Source organism: Puma concolor, chromosome B2 (genome assembly GCF_028749965.1).
Source record: "Puma concolor isolate L17-30 chromosome B2, mPumCon1.1.hap2, whole genome shotgun sequence".
NCBI classification, from domain to species: domain Eukaryota; kingdom Metazoa; phylum Chordata; class Mammalia; order Carnivora; family Felidae; genus Puma; species Puma concolor.
Genome location: NC_141671.1, coordinates 18055091 through 18074886, shown reverse-complemented (window position 1 = coordinate 18074886; position 19796 = coordinate 18055091). Strand labels below are relative to the sequence as shown.

General features: G+C 42.0%; 1 protein-coding gene across 1 annotated transcript in view; it reads left to right on the top strand.

Moving 5' to 3' along the window:
- Positions 1-19796, top strand: part of SYCP2L (synaptonemal complex protein 2 like) — a 103614-nt gene that overhangs the window by 73112 nt on the left and 10706 nt on the right. Inside the window, exons 22-26 of the mRNA XM_086708372.1 lie at positions 3692-3793; positions 4887-4993; positions 5888-5979; positions 8001-8100; positions 8195-8253. Coding sequence (XP_086564498.1) covers positions 3692-3793; positions 4887-4993; positions 5888-5979; positions 8001-8100; positions 8195-8253 — 460 coding nt within the window. The remainder of the gene's footprint in view (positions 1-3691; positions 3794-4886; positions 4994-5887; positions 5980-8000; positions 8101-8194; positions 8254-19796) is intronic.

Sequence of the window (19796 nt, the reverse complement as noted above, 5' to 3'; positions counted from 1 at the left end):
CTATGAGGCTTACATATAAGGTCTTAGATATCTAACAGTCTGTTTCAAGCTGGTAACAACTTAAGTTTTATTCCATACAAATTCCCCCAAATTTTATGTTTTTGTCGTCACAATTTATCTCTGTTCCTATTGGGCACACATTACATTATGGGTATAGTTATTTCCGATATTTTCATTCTTAAGTGATTAACATACCACCATATTACAGTATTCTGATATTGACTATATACATACTTGAAAGTGTGACATATTTTCACATGTTCTCATGTTACTAATTAGTATCCTTTCATTTTTGTCTTGATGAAGTACTTTCAGCATTTCTTGTAGGGCAGATCTTGTGGTGATAAGCTGCCTTAGCTTTTAATTGTCTGGGAGCGTCTTAATCTCTCTTTCCATTTTCTGAAGGACAACTTTTCTAGGTCAAGTATTCATGGTTGGCCTTTTTTTTTCTTTCAGCACTTTATACATAGCATTCAATTTTTCTTGGCCTGCAAATTATCTGATGAGAAATCTGATAGATGATATAAAATAATTATACCTGTAATACCCAAACTGCTCAATATAAACAGAAGTAAACATTATGGATGTTCTCCTTTTTTTTAAGTTTATTTATTTTGAGAGACAGTGCATGTGAGCAGGGGAGGGGCAGAGAGAGAGGGAGCAGGAGAATCCCAAGCAGGCTGTCTGTTGTGAGCACAAAGCCTCCTAATGGTGGGGCTCAATCCCGTGACCCTGGGAGCATGGCCTGAGCTGAAATCAACAGCTGGATGCTTACCCGACTAAGCTACCCAGGTGCCCCAGTTTGTTCTCTATAGTTAAGAGTCTGTTTCTTAGTTTGTCTCTCTTTCTTTTTTTTTCTTTACTCCTTTGTTTCTTAAATTCCACATATGAATGAAATCATATGAAATTTGTCTTTCTCTGCCTGATTTATTTTGCTTAGCATTGTATTCTCTAACTCCATCCATGTCATTGCAAAAGGCGAGATTTCATTCTTTTTTATGGCTGATCTTTTTTATGGCTAATATTCCATTGTGTGTGTGTGTGTGTGTGTGTGTGTGTGTGTGTGTGTGTGTGTGTATACACCATCTCTTCGTTAGCCATTCATCAATTGATGGGCACTTGGGTTGATTCCATAATTTGACTATAAACATAAGGGTGCATGTATCCCTTTGAATTAGTGTTTTTGTATTTTGGTGGTAAATACCCAATAGTGCTATCACGGGATCATCAGGTAGTTCTGTTTTTAACTTTTTGAAGAACTCCCGTACTGTTGTCCACAGGGGCTGCACCAGTTTGCCTTCCCACCCACAGTGCAAGAGGGTTCCTTTTTCTCTACATCCTCAGGCGTTGTAAGTAGAGGGCCACCCCGGCAGGATAGTTGAAACCGAAGTGGGTGCAGACTGGGGTGTCCTGGGTGCCTCCACGCAGAAGGTACTCTGTTGGGGCAGCCGGAGACGAAGCAGGCAAGGGCCCAGAGGTTTCGGGACTCTCCGTGAGGGGGAGAAGTGGAGGGAGGTGCCCCGGCAAGTTGTCTGGAGGTGAAGTGGTTCAGGCCTGGAGTGTTCCAGGGCGTTTTGCGTCTTGGTGAGACCGCCAGAGCTGTAGTGACTGCTGATCAGGGGTGTCTGCTGTGTGCTCCACTGGCACCCCCTTGATGGGAGGGCTGGGGTTGCGGCTGGTGTGGAGGTAGGTCAGCTCTGGCAGCCCAACCCTGCTTCCATCTGTGCTATCAACGTAGAAGGGGAACATAAACCATGGCGCTCACCAGCCCCTCTGATCCAGAGTGAGTTCCAGCAGCCCCGTCCCCCCTCGTTTGGCAGGTTCCTAAGGCTAGATCTTTTATATTCTAGTTGCCCTTTTAAACCACAGCTTTTATTCTGTGCCCCGGAGCAGACAAATCTGTTCCCCTTCCCTTAGTACTTTCCCTCCCCACTGCAGAGGGGAGTCCCTTCATTGCTGTGTCTCCCTCTCTCTTGCTGTGCAAAAGCTGTTTAGTCAGCCCACCATTCTTTAGAAGGAATTGTTCTGGAAATGTGTGTGTGTCTATGAAGGAGGGAGTTCCGGGTCTCCCTCCGTTGCCGTCTTAGGAACTCCCAAGGTATCTTACATCTTTTTGTTTTTTTTTTGTAGGAACTTAGATTTTTTTGGCATTCGCTTATTTACACATTCAATGAACATCTCCTGAGTGTCTACTACAGACCAGGCACTTTGCTAAGTGTTATTCTGATGGGGGGGGGGGGGGGAGAAGACAACATGCCCGCTTTCAGTGGAGCTTACCTTCCAGTGTGTGTGTGTGTTGGGAGGAGGGGCGGGGAGGGCAGATAATATACAAGAAAAGTAAAACACGCACTGTGTTACGTTGTGATAGAGGCTAGGAAAAACATGGAAAGAGATTTCAAAGCTGGGGGGGTTGTACTGAAACTTTACGTCGGTCGCCCAGAGGAAAGCTCAGGGCAGATCCGTGAGGGAAAGGATTCAAGTCCGAGGAGCAGCAAGAACCAAAGACCTTGAGATGAGAACATGCGTGGGGTGTCTGAGGCCCCCCTCCCCACCCCAGGGAGACCACGTATAGAAGCAGAGCACGGAAAGAGAAACTCGTGTCTTTGCTTCTCCCCTACAGCACCATATCGTACAGCTCGTTACACACAGTATTTATTGAGTAATGAATTTGGATTTTTCCACTTCAGAGGGGAAAAACAGCAGTGGGGAGAAGGGGCAAAGCCACATGACTTCACAGCTAAGCGGGGCTAAGTGCACGGTGGGGAAGAAAGCGCTTGGGGTGGGAAGAATAGAATAGAGTGGGTTTCGAGGTGGAGTGGTTGACCAAGCAGTTGGAAACACAAGTTTGCTGCTTCGTGGAGCTCAGGCAGGAGAGAGATTTGGGAGGCAATACTGTTGGAGGCACGAGACTGATGAGGTCCTCCGGGGAGGATGGCCTTGGACCAGGGTCATGGTGTGGGAATGTAGAAAGAGGGATGGGTTCGTTCTGTATGCAGGACCTCGATGATGGAGGAGACGTGGATGGTAAGGAAACACAGGAGTTGAGCCTGATTCGAGGGTTCTGTTGACAGGGGTGGTGCACTGCTAAGACTGGGAGGGCGCAGATGGAGCAAGGACATGTGTGGGATGAAAGCGGACATCAGATAGAAAATACCGAGTAATTGCCAAATTGAAAAGAGGATCTATATTTACATCTCAGAAGCTGAAGGTCTCAGAGTCACGGCAGCTAGTGAGCAGCCAAGATGACCTCCTCTAGGAGGCGACACTCAGCGCAGCAGTAAAGCTCCAGCGTCGCCAGCAGGTGGCGCGCTCCGCGGGGCCATCTGATGAGCTTCTGAAGGCCCATCTGCTCAGATTACCTTGCTACCTCCCCGTTCAGCCTGAGCCCTGGCAGCGCTTTTGATGCTAACCACTGCTGCTTTTCATTTGGATCAGCCTGTCCCTTGCTAAGCGGGCCGTTCCTAAATGTTACAGGGCTCGTCGAAGGGGTGCCTGTTCCCATGTGTCCTCTTTCTGGCATCAGTACGCGTCATGCTTTGATGCTGGTGCTGTCACCGGTAATGAGTCACAGGGAACAAGTGTCGCTGGCTGCTCACCAAGGTTGGCTATTAACTGGTAAGAAGAGGACGAGATAAAATTTGGGACAGAAGGAACGGGTGTGCCATCGTTAATGTGCTGTGCTTGCTTTTAGACCTATCAGGAGGCAGTTTCGCTAAGTCCAAACAATCAAAACTGGAAGAAGGCGATGCTCCGGAATCCCCCTCCTCGGTGACGGAAGAAACGGGCTTAGCAGGTGACATTATGTGCCCGGCCAGCCATTCAAGCAAGAATGGGATAGATTTGTGAGCACTGAATGCTCCTGCACGCACTCCAAAGGGGTTACAGTTTGAAGATCACAGTGGCTTTTGCCTTTCGCCTTTCAAAGACAAGCATTTTGTCCTTCCAAAGCATTTTGAAGCATTTTTTCCTTTCAAAGACAAGTAAATTGTTGCACAAATTAGAGATCAAAGCAAGTACTTCTAGCATGTTCTAGTCCTTCTAGCAGGTTGATGTCTGCCTCTTTACTCTTCTTGATGGCAATTTTCAGGGCCTAAAGCTCCTAAAATTATGGGTCTCTGCTTTAGTTGGTAGCTATTAGCTCGGTTTTTGTGTTAGAGATATCCACTCTACCCCAGTGAAGGATGGCCTTCTGCGTAAGTGAGGCCACCATATTTCAAAACGAAAGGCTCCAAGAGAGCAAACTGGGAAGCCCAGAGATACTAGAGTTTGGTGGTTAAGTGCCTCTGGCCTTCCCACTTTGCTCTCTTGGAGCCTTTTGTTTTGGGTTCCAATCCTGGCACTGTTGGTGGGAGCTTGCACAAGTTACTGGATCCCTCTGTTCAATATGGGGAACAACGGAGCCCATTTGACATGGCTTTTGTGAGGCTGAAATGAGCTACAACCTGCCAGTCCCTTAATAGTGCCGGAGCCCTTGCGAGCCCTCCTAAAACTTGGGGCACCCAGAAGCCATCATGCCAGTGTTGCCCCATAGAAATGTCCCACCCATCACATCCTCTTTAAAACCTCTTACAACACCTCTCTCTGCCTGCTGCTTAGGCAGAGTTGCTCTGATTTAAAATTCTGGGAGAGTTTGGAGGAGGTGAGCACTTGAGTGAGGTTCGGTGGGAAGCGGCATGAAGTGCTCACGACGAGGACTCTCAGATCAAGCTGGCCTTGTCGGCCAGAGTCGGCCAGGCCCCCGTGGGACTTCTGCGGCTCGTATCTGTGCTTCTTAGCTGCCTGTCCACCTCTGAGCAGCTGATAGACTGAGCACATCTACCTCGAGCTTCTGAAGGCCCATCTGCTCAGATGTTCGTTTTACCCGATGTTCTCTCTTTATTGTTCAGAAGGCATTTCCACTCCGTCCCCAGCAGTTGCGCCGGAGAACTCAGACGGTTCTGCTATTATCGCAACCCTCGAAACCTTCACTAGAGACCTGAGAAGAAAAATTGAGGTAATTTTCCACTAAAAATGAAAAGCTAGCTTGTTACGAGTTTAACAAGTTCCTGTTATCCATCAGTACCGTTGATATCCTTTATGTGTGAGGGTTCTCTGCACTCTTTTGGGGAGGTACATTTGCCTTAGCCATGGTCACTGATTTCAGTGCCTTTGTGAATTATGGCTTGTATTTATGAGACTGCTATTACCTGTGCATTTGCTACGGTGGGACCAGATGCACGTCTATGGAAATCAGACTCATGGTTTGGTTTCATTGGTAGTGTTCTCAGACAACTGAACTACCAGAAGCAATGATTCGGTTATAATGATAGACGGGAGGAGAGGGGAGCGGGGGACCATCTGGATGAGAGAGGCGTCTGGGATAAGGGCGGAGGTGGGCTTTGGGTAGATGGTCAGCTGAGTGGTGGCGTATCTTTGAGCGATGCGCACGTAGGCCATCCTGTAATCTTGTCTGCAGGATGAACTCTGGAAGAATTTCAGTTCCCTCCTTTGATGTCCTATTGTTTCTAAGTCCCTAAAGAGTTATTTCTTTGCACATTTGGAAAGAATCTTTTACCCTGACATACATTCATTTAACTAACATGGGAAGCCCCCACAGTCTTATATTTTCTTCGATACCAATGTAAGCTCACTTATAATGGCAATTTGTTCATAATATTCAATGTATGTTGTGACAGGGAGACTATAGGTTTTCCTATTTTAGCTTATTGTTCTTTATTGGCACTGAACCTGAGGTAATGCATAGACCGCGTGTAGCACAGTGTCTCATCACAATCATTTAGCAGTAACGTTTGCTATGCAACGTCTTTTCCACGCAACACCTGAACTGAATTTATGTAGTTATGGTTAACTCAAATGTGATCATTTTGCTGTTGTTGTTATGGTTTAGCTTAGGTACAAAGGGAGTCCGCTTGATTCAAAAAATGCAAAGCAAGCACCAGATTGCTTAATCCAACTTTTAAACCAGATACACCAATGCAGGTAAGTGTTGGGCTTCAGAACAAGTTTGTGAAAGTGGGATCGCTCACAAGCTTTTGTGTCATGACCACTGTGCTGGGGTCACGAGGAGCCGAAGCTTGAGCAGATGTGTGAGGTTTGCTCCCTCACCTAACCTTCCTAGGTTTCTCCTTCCTCCTTCATAACATGATGGGTTAAAGCCTTCCTGAAGCCTCTTCATGGTCTCCCATTGTATGATCCTAAAACACTCTTTTCAAAAAATTTATAATCCGGTTGTGAAGACAGAGGAAGCACGGACATCTATGTAAAAATGCTGGATAAGTGCTATGTGTTAAATACATGCAGTGGAATATTATTCAGCCCTAAGGGATGAAATTCTGACACGTGCTACAATATGGATGAACCTCGAGGACATTATGCTCAGTGAAATAAGCTGGATCCAAAAGCACCAGTCTTACACAATTTCACTTGTAGGAGGTACCTAAAAGAGGCAAATTCATAGAGAAGGAAAGCAGAGTAGAGATTACCAGAGGGTGAGGGAGTGGGGAACGAATTGTTGTTTAATCAGAACGGAGTTTCTGTTGGGATGAGGGAAAAGTTCTAGAGACGGATGGTGGTGACAGTTGCACAACGTTGTGAATGCACTTACTGCCACTGAATTAGAAATGGTTAAAACGGTAAATTTTATGTTACATATATGGCCACAATAAAAAGTGCTGTGCACTCATGCATACACACACACACACACACACATACACACACACGCACACGTGTACAAACATATCTTGATGACCATAGAGCAGGAACGACAAAGGCGTAAGATTTCAGAGAGATGTGAAGATTAGGAAAGGTGAGTGGAGATGGGATTCTGTAGTGATTAGAGTTAATCCAGAGCCATTACAACGGAAGTGCTTCTGTAGTGAGGTTTTGGAAACAAAGGTTTGAATGGTATAAGGAAGGTATGTATAGAGATCGTTCCTTGTTGAAGAGAATGACCTGTGAATGAAGGAGAGGAAGAAAACAATGGCGGGTTGGTTTGCTTAACTGAAGGAGGATGTTTCTTAGGGCAGAAAATGTAATGTGACTAGAAATTTATGATGTTTTTCAAACTTGCTTACATGCAATGTCATTTGGTTCTCAAAACAAGCCCATGAAGGACTTTGGACTTCTAGAACTCCCATTGTCTTTTAGGGGTTATATATGCATGCATTTTTCATTCGGCAAATGCACGCTGAGTGGCACCAGGTGCCAGGTCCCATGCTAAGTGCAGGAGAGCAGGGACGACAAGCTTTGGGAGCTTCTTTACTTCATAGAACTTCCAGCCTAATGGAGAAGACAGACCATAAACAAGGGAAAAAAGCAGTTTATGGGGTCGTTAGAAGAGCAACTGTTGGAAACTTTAGAACTAACATGTAGAGGAGAAACGAGTCTATTAGCCAATTTCAGCCTTCAGGACCAGCTTAAGGCAAGAGAAAGGGGAGAACATGGAAGGTAAGAAGCGATGGGGAGCCATGATTGGTGGTCTAGTAGCTTTCAGGACAGCTCTGGCCTCCATGTCCTTTTCCCTGGAGTTATCTCTTCTTTGCTCTGTAATACTAGCTTTCTCCAGTCTTCTGTTGAAAGGCTAAATCAAAGTTTGCAGAACTAAGGGATGAGGATGGTTAGTGAGGGAAGAGGAGATGGGTGTTCTTTTTTTTTTTTTTAAGTTTATTTATTTTGAGCACAGGGGTGGGAGAGTGGGGGGGGGGGAGGGGACAGAGAGAGAGTGCACAAGTTGGGGAGAGACAGAGAGAGCATCCCAAGCAGGCTCTGCTCTGTCAGCCTGGAGCCTGACGTGGGGCTTGAACACACAAATTGTGAGATCATGACCTGAGCTGAAATCAAGAGTTGGACACTCAACCTACTGAGCCACCCGGGTGCCCTGAGTTATGTGTCCTTAAAACAAACGTCTGGAGAAGAATAAGAAGTATCCTTGCAATAAGAGGATTGTCTTTTGTCCTATTCAAGCAGTCCCAATGAAATCTGGTGCTTTTTACTTTCATCAGACTGAATAAACTAGAGAAGTTTCACAGTTTTGTCCTTCAAGAGCTGAGCAATCTTGAGAAGGATATTCAGGCTCTGAAACACCTTGAGAAGGATGCCCTGGTAAGTCCTTTTCTTGAATATCCTCTGTGACTTACGAGGATCTGTTCCAGACTAGAATAACTGCCAAATACTTAAAACTTTTGTTCAATTCTAGGAATTTTGGGGGAAACAGTCTGATGCCCTGAAATCATTCTGTGATCTGCAAGTGCTGAGGTATTTTTTCCAAGTATTCCTTCTAGAAGTATCTTAGTTGAAGAATGAGGGTAGTGCGCTGGCTGTAGTATGGGTGATCGATGTGGGTGAAACTGCACGGAAGCAGCTATGTAGCTGCATCCTTTCAAACCAACTACTTTTGTGGCACTCCCTGAGCAGAGAGTGTGGCTTAGGGCATTCTAGAAGTGTCAATTTTGAGAAGCATAAGCAGGATCACACAAATGTCCGTGTTTTTGATCCAGTTTGTTTTCTTTTAAGCAATAATTTTAAAAAATTGAGTCCATCCTGAGAAAAACACTTAGATATATAGTGAATTGTGGTATTGTAGAATATATTCTCTCTATATATATTCTTTGGGCAGTATGGAGATTTTAACAGTATTTGTTCTTGGGGTCCCTGGGTGGCTTAGTCGGTTAAGCATTTTGACTTCAGCTCAGGTCATGATCTCAGGGTTCATGAGTTCGAGCCCCACGTCGGGCTCTGTACTGACAGCTCAGAACCTGGAGCTGCTTCAGATTCTGTGTCTCCCTCTCTCTCTGCCCCTCCCCCACTCACACTCTGTCTCTGCCTGTCTCTCTCTCAAAAATAAACATCAAAAAAATTTTAAAAACCAGTATTTGTTCTTCCAATCCATGAGCATCGAATATCTCTTTGTGTCTCTTCAATTTCTTTCATCAGTATTTTCTAGTTTTCAGAGTACAGATCTTTCACCTCTTTGGTTAAGCTTATTCCTAGGTACTTTATTATTTTAGGTGCAATTGTAAATGAGATTGTTTTCTTAATTTCTCTTCCTGCTGCTTCATTATTGATGTATAGAAATGCAACAGATTTCTGAACATTGATTTCGTATCCTGCAACTTTACTGAATACGTTTACCTAATAGTTTTTTGGTGGAGTCTTTAGGGTTTTCTGTATATAGTATCATGTCATCTGCAAACAGTAAGAGTTTAACTTCTTCTTTACCAATTTGGATGCCTTTTATTACTTTCTCTTGTCTGATTGCTGTGGCTAGGACATCCAGTACTATGTTAAATAACAGTGGTGAGAGTGGACATCCTTGTCTTGTTCCTGAGTTTTGTATAAACCTTGTTCCGAGGTTTTGTATAAACCTACTTTATTGAGGGGCTTTATCGTGAATGGATGTTGTACTTTGTCAGATGCTTTTTCTGCATCTATTGAAATGATCATATGGTTCTTATCCTTTCTCTTATTGATGTGATGTATCACATTGACTGGTTTGCAAATATTGAACCATCTGTGTATCCCAGGAATAAATCTCATTCAGTCATGAGGAATGCTTTTTTTTAACGTATTGCTGGACTATGTTTGCTAATTTTGTTGAGGATTTTTGCATCTGTGCTCATCAGAGATATTAGCCTGTAGTTTTCATTTTTTTGTGGGTCTTTATCTGGTTTTGGAATTGGGGGAATGCACAATTATATGGTCAGTTAATCTTTGACAAAGCAGGAAAGAATATACAACGGGAAAAAGACATTCTATTCGACACTTACATGCAAAATAATGAAGCTGGACCACTTTCTTACACCATACACAAAAACAAACAAAAAATGGAGTAAGGACCTAAATATGAGATCTGAAACCATAAAAATCCTAGGAGAAACACAAGCAGTAATTTCTGACATTGGCCATAACATCTGTAGATATGTCTCCTGAAACAAGGGAAACAAAAGCAGAAATAAACTATTGGGACTACAGCAAAATTAAAAGCTTCTGCACAGTGAAGGTAACAGCCAATAAAACTAAAAGACAACCTACTGAATAGTGGAAGATATTTGAAAATGACATATCTGATAAAGCGTTAGTATCCAAAAAATATAAAGAATGTATACAGCTCAACACCCAAAACTAAAGAATCCAGTTTAAAAATGTGCAGAAGACATGAACATTCTTCCAAAGAAAACATCTAGATGGCCAACAGACACATGAAAAGATGCTCAACATCACTCATCATGGATGTGCAAATCAAAACTACAATGAGATATCACCTCATACCTGTCAGAATGACTAAAATAAAAAACACAACAACAAAAATTGATGAGACTGTGGAGAAATAAGAACCCTCGTGCACTTTTGGTGGGAATGCAAACTGGTACAGCTACTGTGGAAGACAGTAAGGAGGTTCGTCCAAAAATTAAAAATAAAACCACCCCATGATCCACTAGTTGGATTACTGGGTATTTACCCCAAAAATAAAAACACGAATTCAAAGGCATACACACACCCCTACATGTGTTGCCACATTATTTATAATAGCTACTTTATGGAAGCGACCTTAATAAAAAAATGAAATCTTGCCATTTACAATAACATGGATAGATCTAGAGTATACTGCTAAGCAAAATATAAGGCAGAGAAGAACAAATACCATATGATTTCACTCATATGTGGGATTTGAGAAACAGAACACACAAAGGGAAAAAATAAGAGACAAACCAAAAAACAAACATAGAACAAACAGATGGTTATGGGGGGGGGGTGGGGGGATGGGCAAAATAGGTGAAGGGGATTAAGAACACACTTGATGAGTGCTGAGTAATATATGGAATTGTTGAATGACTACATTGTACACCTGAAATGAATATAACACTGTGAAAAGAGCCCCCAACAAACATAAGTCCAGGACCATATGGATTTACAGGTGAGTTCCAACAACATTAAAAAAAAAAAAAATTAATACCATTCTTAAATTATTCCAGAAAATAGAAGAGAAAGAAAAGCTTCCAAATACATTTAACAAGGCCAGCATTATTGTGATACCAAAATTAGGCAAAGATATTACAAAACAAGAAAACTACAGGCCGATATTCCTGATCAACATAGATACGAAAATCCTCAGGAAAATATTAGTTAACTGCATTCAACCATACATTAAAAGGATCATTCTCCAAGATCAAGTGGGATTTATTCTAGAGACTCAAGGATGGTTCCATATCCACAAATTAATCCACATGATACGCTGTATCATAAAATGAAGGATAACAATCATATCATCTCAGTAGATGCAGTAAAAGCATTTGACAGAATTCTAATTCTGTTACTGATAAAAACTTCCAATGAGGTGGGTTTAGAGGAACCTACTTCAACGTAATAAAGGTCATATATGTCAAACCCACATCTAACATCATGCTCAATGGTAAAAAATGGAAAACTTTTTCTCTAAGATCAGGAACAAGATAAGGTTGTCCCCACTCACCGCTTTTATTCAGCATAGTAATGAAAGTCTTACACAGCAATAGGAGAAGAAAAAGAAGTAAAAGTCACCACATTGGGGAGGAAAAAGTAGAACTGTCACTATTTGTAGATGACATGATACTATATCCAGAAAATCCTAAAGATCCCATCAAAAAACTATTAGAACCTATAAATACAATAAAGTCACAGAATATAAAATTAATATACAGAAATCTGCTACATATATTTACACTAATAATGAAGCAGCAGAAAGAGAAAGAAAACAATCTCATTTACAATTACATCACCAAGAATAAGATCCCTAAGAATAAAATTAACCAAAGAAGTGGAAAAAAGACCTGTACTCTGAAAACTATAAAATCTTGATGAAAAAAATTGAAGAGGACACAAATGGAACTATATACATACTTATGGACTGGAAGAATTAGCATTTGTAAAATGTCCATACTACCCCAACCTACAGATTCAATATAATCCCTAGCAAAATACCAACAGCATTTTTCACAGAACTAGAACAAATAATCCTAAAATATATCCGGAAGTACAAGAGACCCTGAATAGTCAAAGCAATCTTAAGAAAGAAGAACAAAGGTGGAGGTGTCACAATCCTAGTGTCAAACTATATTACAAAGCTATGGTATTCAAAACAGTATGGTACTGGCACAAATATAGACCCATAGATCAATCCATGCTTTTATGGTCAATTAATATATGACAAAAAAGACAAGAATATACACTAGGGAAAAGACCATCTCTTCAATAAGTGGTGCTGGAAAAACTGGACCACATTCTTACACCATGCATATGAATAAACCCAAAATGGATTAGAGACTTAATCCCTTGTGAGAGCTGAAACCATACAACTCTTGAAAGAACACATAGGCGGTAATCTCTTTGACACAACCCTGTGTCTCCTCAGGTGAGGGAAACAAAAGCAAAAATAAACTATTGAGACTACATCAGAATAGAAAGGTTTCACACAGCAAAAGAAACCATCAACATAACGTAAGGCGACCTACTGAATGGGAGAAGATATTTGCAAATGATATATCTGTTAAGGAGTTAATATCCAAAATATATGAAGGGCGTAGATAGCTCCATACCAAAAAGCCAAATGTTCCAATTAAAAGATAGGCAGAGGACCCGAATAGAAATTTCTTCTAAGAAGACGTACAGATGGCCAACAGACAGATAAAAAGATACTCAACATCACTAATAATTAGAGAAATGCAATTCTAAATCACAATGAGTTATCACCTTCTACCTGTCAAAGTGGCTAGTATCAAAAAAGCAAGAAATGACAGATGTTGGTGAGGATGAGAAAAAAAGGAACCCTTGTTGGTAGGAATGTAAGCTGGTGCAGTCACTGTGGGAAACAGTTTGGAACTTTCTCAAAAAATTTAAAATGGAAATATATGATCCAGAAATTCTGTGACGGGGTATTTAATGAAAACAAAACCACAAGTTCAAAAGGATACATGCGCCCCTATTATTTACAGTAGCCAAGATCCAGAAGCAGCCTAGATGTCCATCAACAGACGGATGGGTAAAGATGGGGGTGTATGTGTGTATATGCATATACACGCACAACAGATTGTTACTCGGCCATAAAGACAATGAAATCTCCCATGTATGAAAACATGGAGGGACCTAGGGGGTATTCCAAGTGAAATAAGCCAGACAGAGAAAGACAAATACCATATTTCACTTGTATGTGGAATCTAAAAAACAAATCAAAAAACTCCTAAGTTCAGAGAACAAGCTGGTGGCTATCAGAGGTATGGAGGTAGGTAGGGGTATGGGGGAGCGGTCAAAATATGTGAAGGGGAGTGGGAGACACCTGCTTCCAGTTATGGAAGGAATAAATCATGGGGATGAAAGGTACAACAGGAAATACAGTCCGTGGCATTTTATTTTTTTAAAAAAAAATTTTTTTAACGTTTATTTAATTTTGAGACAGAGAGAGACAGAGCATGAACGGGGGAGGGTCAGAGAGAGGGAGGGAGACACAGAATCTGAAACAGGCTCCAGGCTCTGAGCAGTCAGCACAGAGCCCGACGCGGGGCTTGAACTCACGGACCGCGAGATCATGACCTGAGCCGAAGTCGGACGCTTAACCGACTGAGCCACCCAGGTGCCCCCAGTTCGTGGTATTTTAGTAGCATCGTATGGTGACAGATGGTAGCCGCACCATGGTGAGCATAGCATAACCTACAGCGTTGTTAAAGCCACTGTGTTGTATGCACCTGTAACTAATATTACATTGTGTATCAATTATACCTTAAAAATGTGAAAGAAAGACATTTAAAAAATAGAATTTGACATAAATAACTCAGGATAATACATAATTTCCAATAATTTTTATGTTAAATTAATATGTATATATATTTATTATATATCATGTTCGGGAGGTTTTTTTTGTTGTTGTCGTTTTTAGTGGTTTTTGTTTTACTGGTATGGGTTTATCCTGGGTTCACTCTCCAAAAGTCTTGTCATGATATATGTAGCTCACAATTCAAATGATAATGAGTTTTTTTCACTCATGGCTGAACGTATTCAAAAGACTGGTTTGTAAAAATACAATGACTGGGGCGCCTGGGTGGCTCAGCTGGTTGGGCGTCCGACTTCAGCTCAGGACATGATTTCACACTCTGTGTGTTTGAGCCCCGTGTCAGGCTCTGTGCTGACAGCGCAGAGCCTGGAGCCTGCTTGGGATTCTGTGTCTCCCTCTCTCTCTGACCCTCCCCCGCTCATGCTCTGTCTTTCTCTGTCTCAAAAATAAATAAACATTAAAAAAAAAATTAAAAAAATACAATGACTAATGAAAAAAATAACAAATTTTACATATTGATATTAGTAATATATTTTTATGAAAAATAAGCAGATTTTTCAAGACAAACGTGAGAAGAATAGCACTGGGTTGTGTTTGCAAATTTCTTTAATATCAGGCTTCACCGAAGATAGCTGTATTCTCATATCTGCTTCTCAGTTCAGTCTGCTGTGATATCACATATCTTGTAGCCTCTGGAAGACACTGTATATTTGTGCAAGAAAGAATGAAAAAAAGCAAATGATGTCTTACTATTACTTACCATTATTACCAAAGTAGTTTTGGACTCAAGGAACCTTTGGAAGCTTAGGGGTCTCCAAATTAAGGGGTCCCTTAGCGGGTCCCAAAGGTTCACACTTTGAGAACTGCTGATATAAACCAACACTAGATTAAGAAGTAGAGAAGATTATACCCCCTAGATTTCTGAAACCTGGAGAATTCACTTATTTTGACTAAACCTCAGCTTTTAGACAACTGTCTTTTCAGTTCATACAGATTACATTGTAGGAATAGTTACTATTTGCTTTCACCTCCCTTGACAATAGACCCTTTGTATGACTTTAGAATACTCAAAAAAAAAAAAAAAAATCCCTCCAAAATACACATCTCCCAGGGTTTTGCCTTTGCTCTCCACTCTTCCAATCACCTAAGGAAACCACCCCGTGGCTTGTAGAGGAGAGATGATAATGATGCTCTTAGCTCATGCTGGGTGCTTACTGGGCACCAGGCTGGACTTGGTCAAGATCCAGTATCTGGATCTGATTGGTACCCAGTGGCTGCCCTCTTGGCATGTTTGTGCATCAGTGATGGTTTTTACATATTTTGCTAGGGAAAGGAGACCGTTCCTTTCACTAGACTAGATTATTTCAGACTAGATTATTTCAGCCCCTAGCGCAGTGCTACAAGGAAGTAGGGATTAATACTTTGAATGGTTGTCATGAGATCCCTCTACCTATGTTTTGGGCTAGTGGTGTTGACAGATGCAGTGCATGAAATAGGACCAAGTGAAAATATCAATTACTTAGAATGATATCCTGGATTGGCCATTGATTCTCCTCAGCTGACATCCAGGAATGTAACGATCTATGAAATAACCTTATGATGTATGTATGTACATTTGTGTATAGTCTTAAATTGGCTAAATATAATGAGATGGATCCGTTTTTTCCAGGCTCAATCCAGATCAGTCTTCATGAGGAAAGCCAAAGTCCTGTGTGACGACTGCATTCCTGGGGTAGGTGCAAAGGATTGCTTCGATGGAATTGGAATGGGGGAAAGTAAGCAGTGAAAGATGTTCTAACGCTCTGGGCTCCAAGAAGCTTTCTCCTCTTTCATAATATTTTCCATGCTAGAAATTATCCTTTTGGATCTGGTCTTTCATTGAACAAATATTTATAATTGAGTGCTTGCTCTGCATCGGGCAACAGGCTAAACATGGAGCTACGATTGGTAACACACAGATATGTTCCCGCCCCCGTTGCAAATAAATTCCTTGAAGAAAGACAGAAAGAGACAAGTGAGCAAATAAACTAAGCACAAGTTTACAAAGTGCTTTTGAGGGATACAAGTGCTGTGGCCGAGAGCAAGGGTGTGCAGTTTCAGATAGGATGGTCATCAAAGGTCTCTGTGGGGAAGTGACATTCAAGATAGGGTTTCAAGAATAGGAAGGAACCAGGGGAGCCTGGGTGGCTCAGTCGGTTAAGCATCCCACTTCAGCTCAGGTCATGTTCTCACGGTTTGTGGGTTCGAGCCTCGTGTCAGGCTCTGTGCTGACAGCTCAGAACCTGGAGCCTGCTTCAGGTTCTGTGTCTCCCTCTTTCTCTGACCCTTCCCCATTCATGCTCTGTCTCTCCCTCAAAACTAACATTAAAAAAAAAAAAAAAAGAAAAAGAATAGGAAGGAACCAGACTTAGGAACAGTTTAAGGCAACAGGATTGGGTAGGGGAGAACATGACATATTTGAAAAACTGAAAGTTCTTAGCTCAGAGTGGTGTTTGAGGGGACAGTTACTTGAAAGGAAGCTGGGAGCATGACTGAGTCTCATTGAGGTCAGGGCCTCACTGAACAGGCTGAGGAGCTTGAATTTCGTACTACAGGTGAAGGAAATATGGGTGGGTTCAAGCAAAGGCATTGGGGGTGAGGGTACTGTGATCTGATTTACATTTTAAGAATCCCATCCTAGCTGCCTTGTTAAGAATTGACTGGGGAAGTGAGAATAGAGGAGAGGAGCTGAACTGGATGGAGGGGCTTTGGAGACGGTGAGAAATGGGGAGACACCAGGTACCTTTTGGGGCCAGGGTTTATAAATCATTGATAGACGGAAGTGATGCATAAAGTAAGGATGACTCCTGGGATTCTGTTTTCTAGCAGTTGGATGGATGGCGTTGCCAGTTAGGGAGGTGGGGGAGACCTGGGGTGGAAGGAATGTGTGGGTCAAGCAGGGACTAGAGTTTATTTGTTCATGTGTTAACTGGTTTTGATGAGGACTTGGAATCATGGGCAATTTTCCAGGAAACTACAATTTAACAAAATGGACTCCTGCAGGGATGGGAACTATTCACAGAAGAAGTGGAGAGTCAAAAAGAACTACCATGGAGATGTGTATGGTTCAGATTGTGCACGAAGTTCTTCTATCCTTCAGGAAAGGATAACTTCGGTGCTGTTGACTAAATGGTACTAAAGGGTAACGTTAGTACTGTTCCAGCACACAGAAGAATAAAAATTACCCAATTTTTAAATGAACCTTGTGTGACAATGCTAAAATCCAACAAGAATTACACAGAGAACCATAGAACAAATCTCCCTCAAAATAATTAAGGCAAAATTCTAAGCAAAATATCGGCAAACACCATTTAGCACCTTTTGAAAGGAGTAATGTGTCACGATCAAGGGAGATTTATTCCAGCAATACAAAGATGGTGTGATATTAGGGAATCTATCAATACATTGATTGCTGATAGACCTAGGGAGAAAAATCATTGTGACTCTCTTTCATAGATTTCAAAAGGTGTTTGAGAAAAGTCTACATCTGTGCCTGAATTTGTATAAGCCCACATAAAATAGTAGTAATGAGATACTCTGTAGTATGATAAATCAGTCCAGAAGCCAGTATCATGCTTAATGGAGAAACTCTAAATGCATTATTACTAATTTCAGGACCAATAGATGGGGAGACTCAGTAACATAAAGATGTCCGTTCTCACAAGGTAGAGAGCAGAGAATGCAAACTCTGTCCTGATTCTTCTAAGAGCACTAATCCACTTGTGAGGGCTCATCTCCTGACCTCATTTCATCCTGATTACCTCCCCGAGGCTCTGCTTCCTAACACCATCACATGGCGGGGATGGGGGGAGTTTCCACAATTGAATGGAGTGGGGGTGATACAGACATTCCGTCCATAAATAATGTCAATGGACTGACAGTTTGAGTGGGATCAAAAGGACAGTGAGGGAAGGACAGCAGGTGGCTGGGAAAGGCCCGAAAAATGCAGTTAGAAAACGGGATGTTATGAATCAAGATTTCTGTAATGATAACATCCGAGAGAGTGTAGCTATGGTGAAATGGAAGAAAATCCTATACGAGGTGAGGAAGTGAAAGAACTGAGAAGCCAGAGAGTGAAGGTGGGTCCCTCATGACGGAGTTTCAGTAACTACTAAGGCTTGACAGGAAGCAGGGCCAAGTGAACAGAGGGGCCAAGATGATGGGTGACGGATGATAATTCAGATGGTTGGCATAAGCAGCAGAGAAGTGTCTGCAGGAGAACAATTCCTGTCTTTGGCATTTTGGAGCAAGGAGAATACCTGTTTCTCTGCCTGGCCAGGAAGTAATGGGATAACAGAGTTAAAAAGAACAACAGCAACGACAAAAAACTTTTAATTGAGAGAGGGTGTTGGGGAAGGTGGTACCCTCAGAAGTCAACCACATTTTAGTGAAAAGGAGAAGGGAGGGAGACATTTTCTTTCAAGAAGAGGCCGAGGATATTGGGAAGGCTGAGGATTGGAGACAGGATGGGATGGATTTGGAGAGATTTTTCAAGGAAGAAGTTTATAGAAGTATTACTATGAGCCCTAATGCTTCTTTAGATGGCCCAGCAGCTCGTGGGGCTACCACCCTGTGAGCTTTCTGGAAGTATTGTGAGGCCCATGGAGTGAACAAATACAGAATGTGTTGAACAACTACGAACTATCCTGTTCTTGGATGCAGTCACTTTAAAGATAGCAACCCTCTCACCCGGTTAGGTTCTTTGAATATTGTTTGCTTCTTTCCCACAGCATTTATTTTTTTTTTTTTTTTTAATTTTTTTTTCAACATTTATTTATTTTTGGGACAGAGAGAGACAGAGCATGAACGGGGGAGGGGCAGAGAGACAGGGAGACACAGAATCAGAAACAGGCTCCAGGCTCTGAGCCATCAGCCCAGAGCCTGACGCGGGGCTCGAACTCACGGATCGCGAGATCGTGACCTGGCTGAAGTCGGACGCTTAACCGACTGCGCCACCCAGGCGCCCCTCCCACAGCATTTAATAATGGGGCTTTTTATACAGTTATCGACTTGAAAATTTCAATTTAGAGGTCTAAGGTAGATTCCCTAAGTAGACCATATCCAAATATATTTTCGTTAAGAATGTAATTCCATATATCTTAGAGTATAGTAGTTATCAAAAAAAAAAAAAATAAATAAAGTGGTTGATTTTTAAGAACTCCTTCGGGATCCAAAGTTGTGCTTTGTGATGTTTGACCCGGCAATCCCACTTCTAGAGAACTCTCTTAAAGATTAAATTGGACTATGCAAGGATATGTAGAGTAGTATGTATAACAGTTCTGATAAGGAGCTGTTGGAAAGTGCCTGAATGCCTAGCTGAAGCTTGGTTAAATAGATCGATACACTTACATGGTATGTCGCGTTGCCATTGAAAAGAATTAGATTAGATTAATTGATTCGGGAAGACACTTGATCGTGAGTAAAAAGTTAAAAGCCTCTTGAAAAGCATTGTATATCACGTGATCCCATTTCGTTTTTTAGTTTTATTTTTTTAAAGTTTATTTATTTATTCTGCAATAGAGAGGGAGAGAAAAAAAATCCCAAGCAGGCTCTGTGCTGTCAGCACAAAGCCCCATGTGGGGCTCCACCTCCTGAACTGTGAGATCATGACCTGAGCCAAAATCAAGAGTCGGATGCTCAACTGACTGAGCCACCCAGGCGCCCCAGATCCCACTTGTTTTAAATGTTCGATGAGGGTGTATTATGTTCATTCACTCCACAAACTGCTGCATCTATTAGGTGCCAAGTATTGTCTTCACTGCTGGGGCTAGAATGATACCCAAGGGGTCCTTGACCGTCTAGAGGGTACATTTTAGTAGGATAGACAGAGAGTGAAGAGTAAATAGATAAAAATTTGTGACAGTGGTAAGAAGAAAAGAAGTGTGATGAAAGAGACTGATTCGGTGTGGAAAGAGTCCAGTCAAACTTCTCTTAAGGAAGTGACATTTGAGCTAACTTG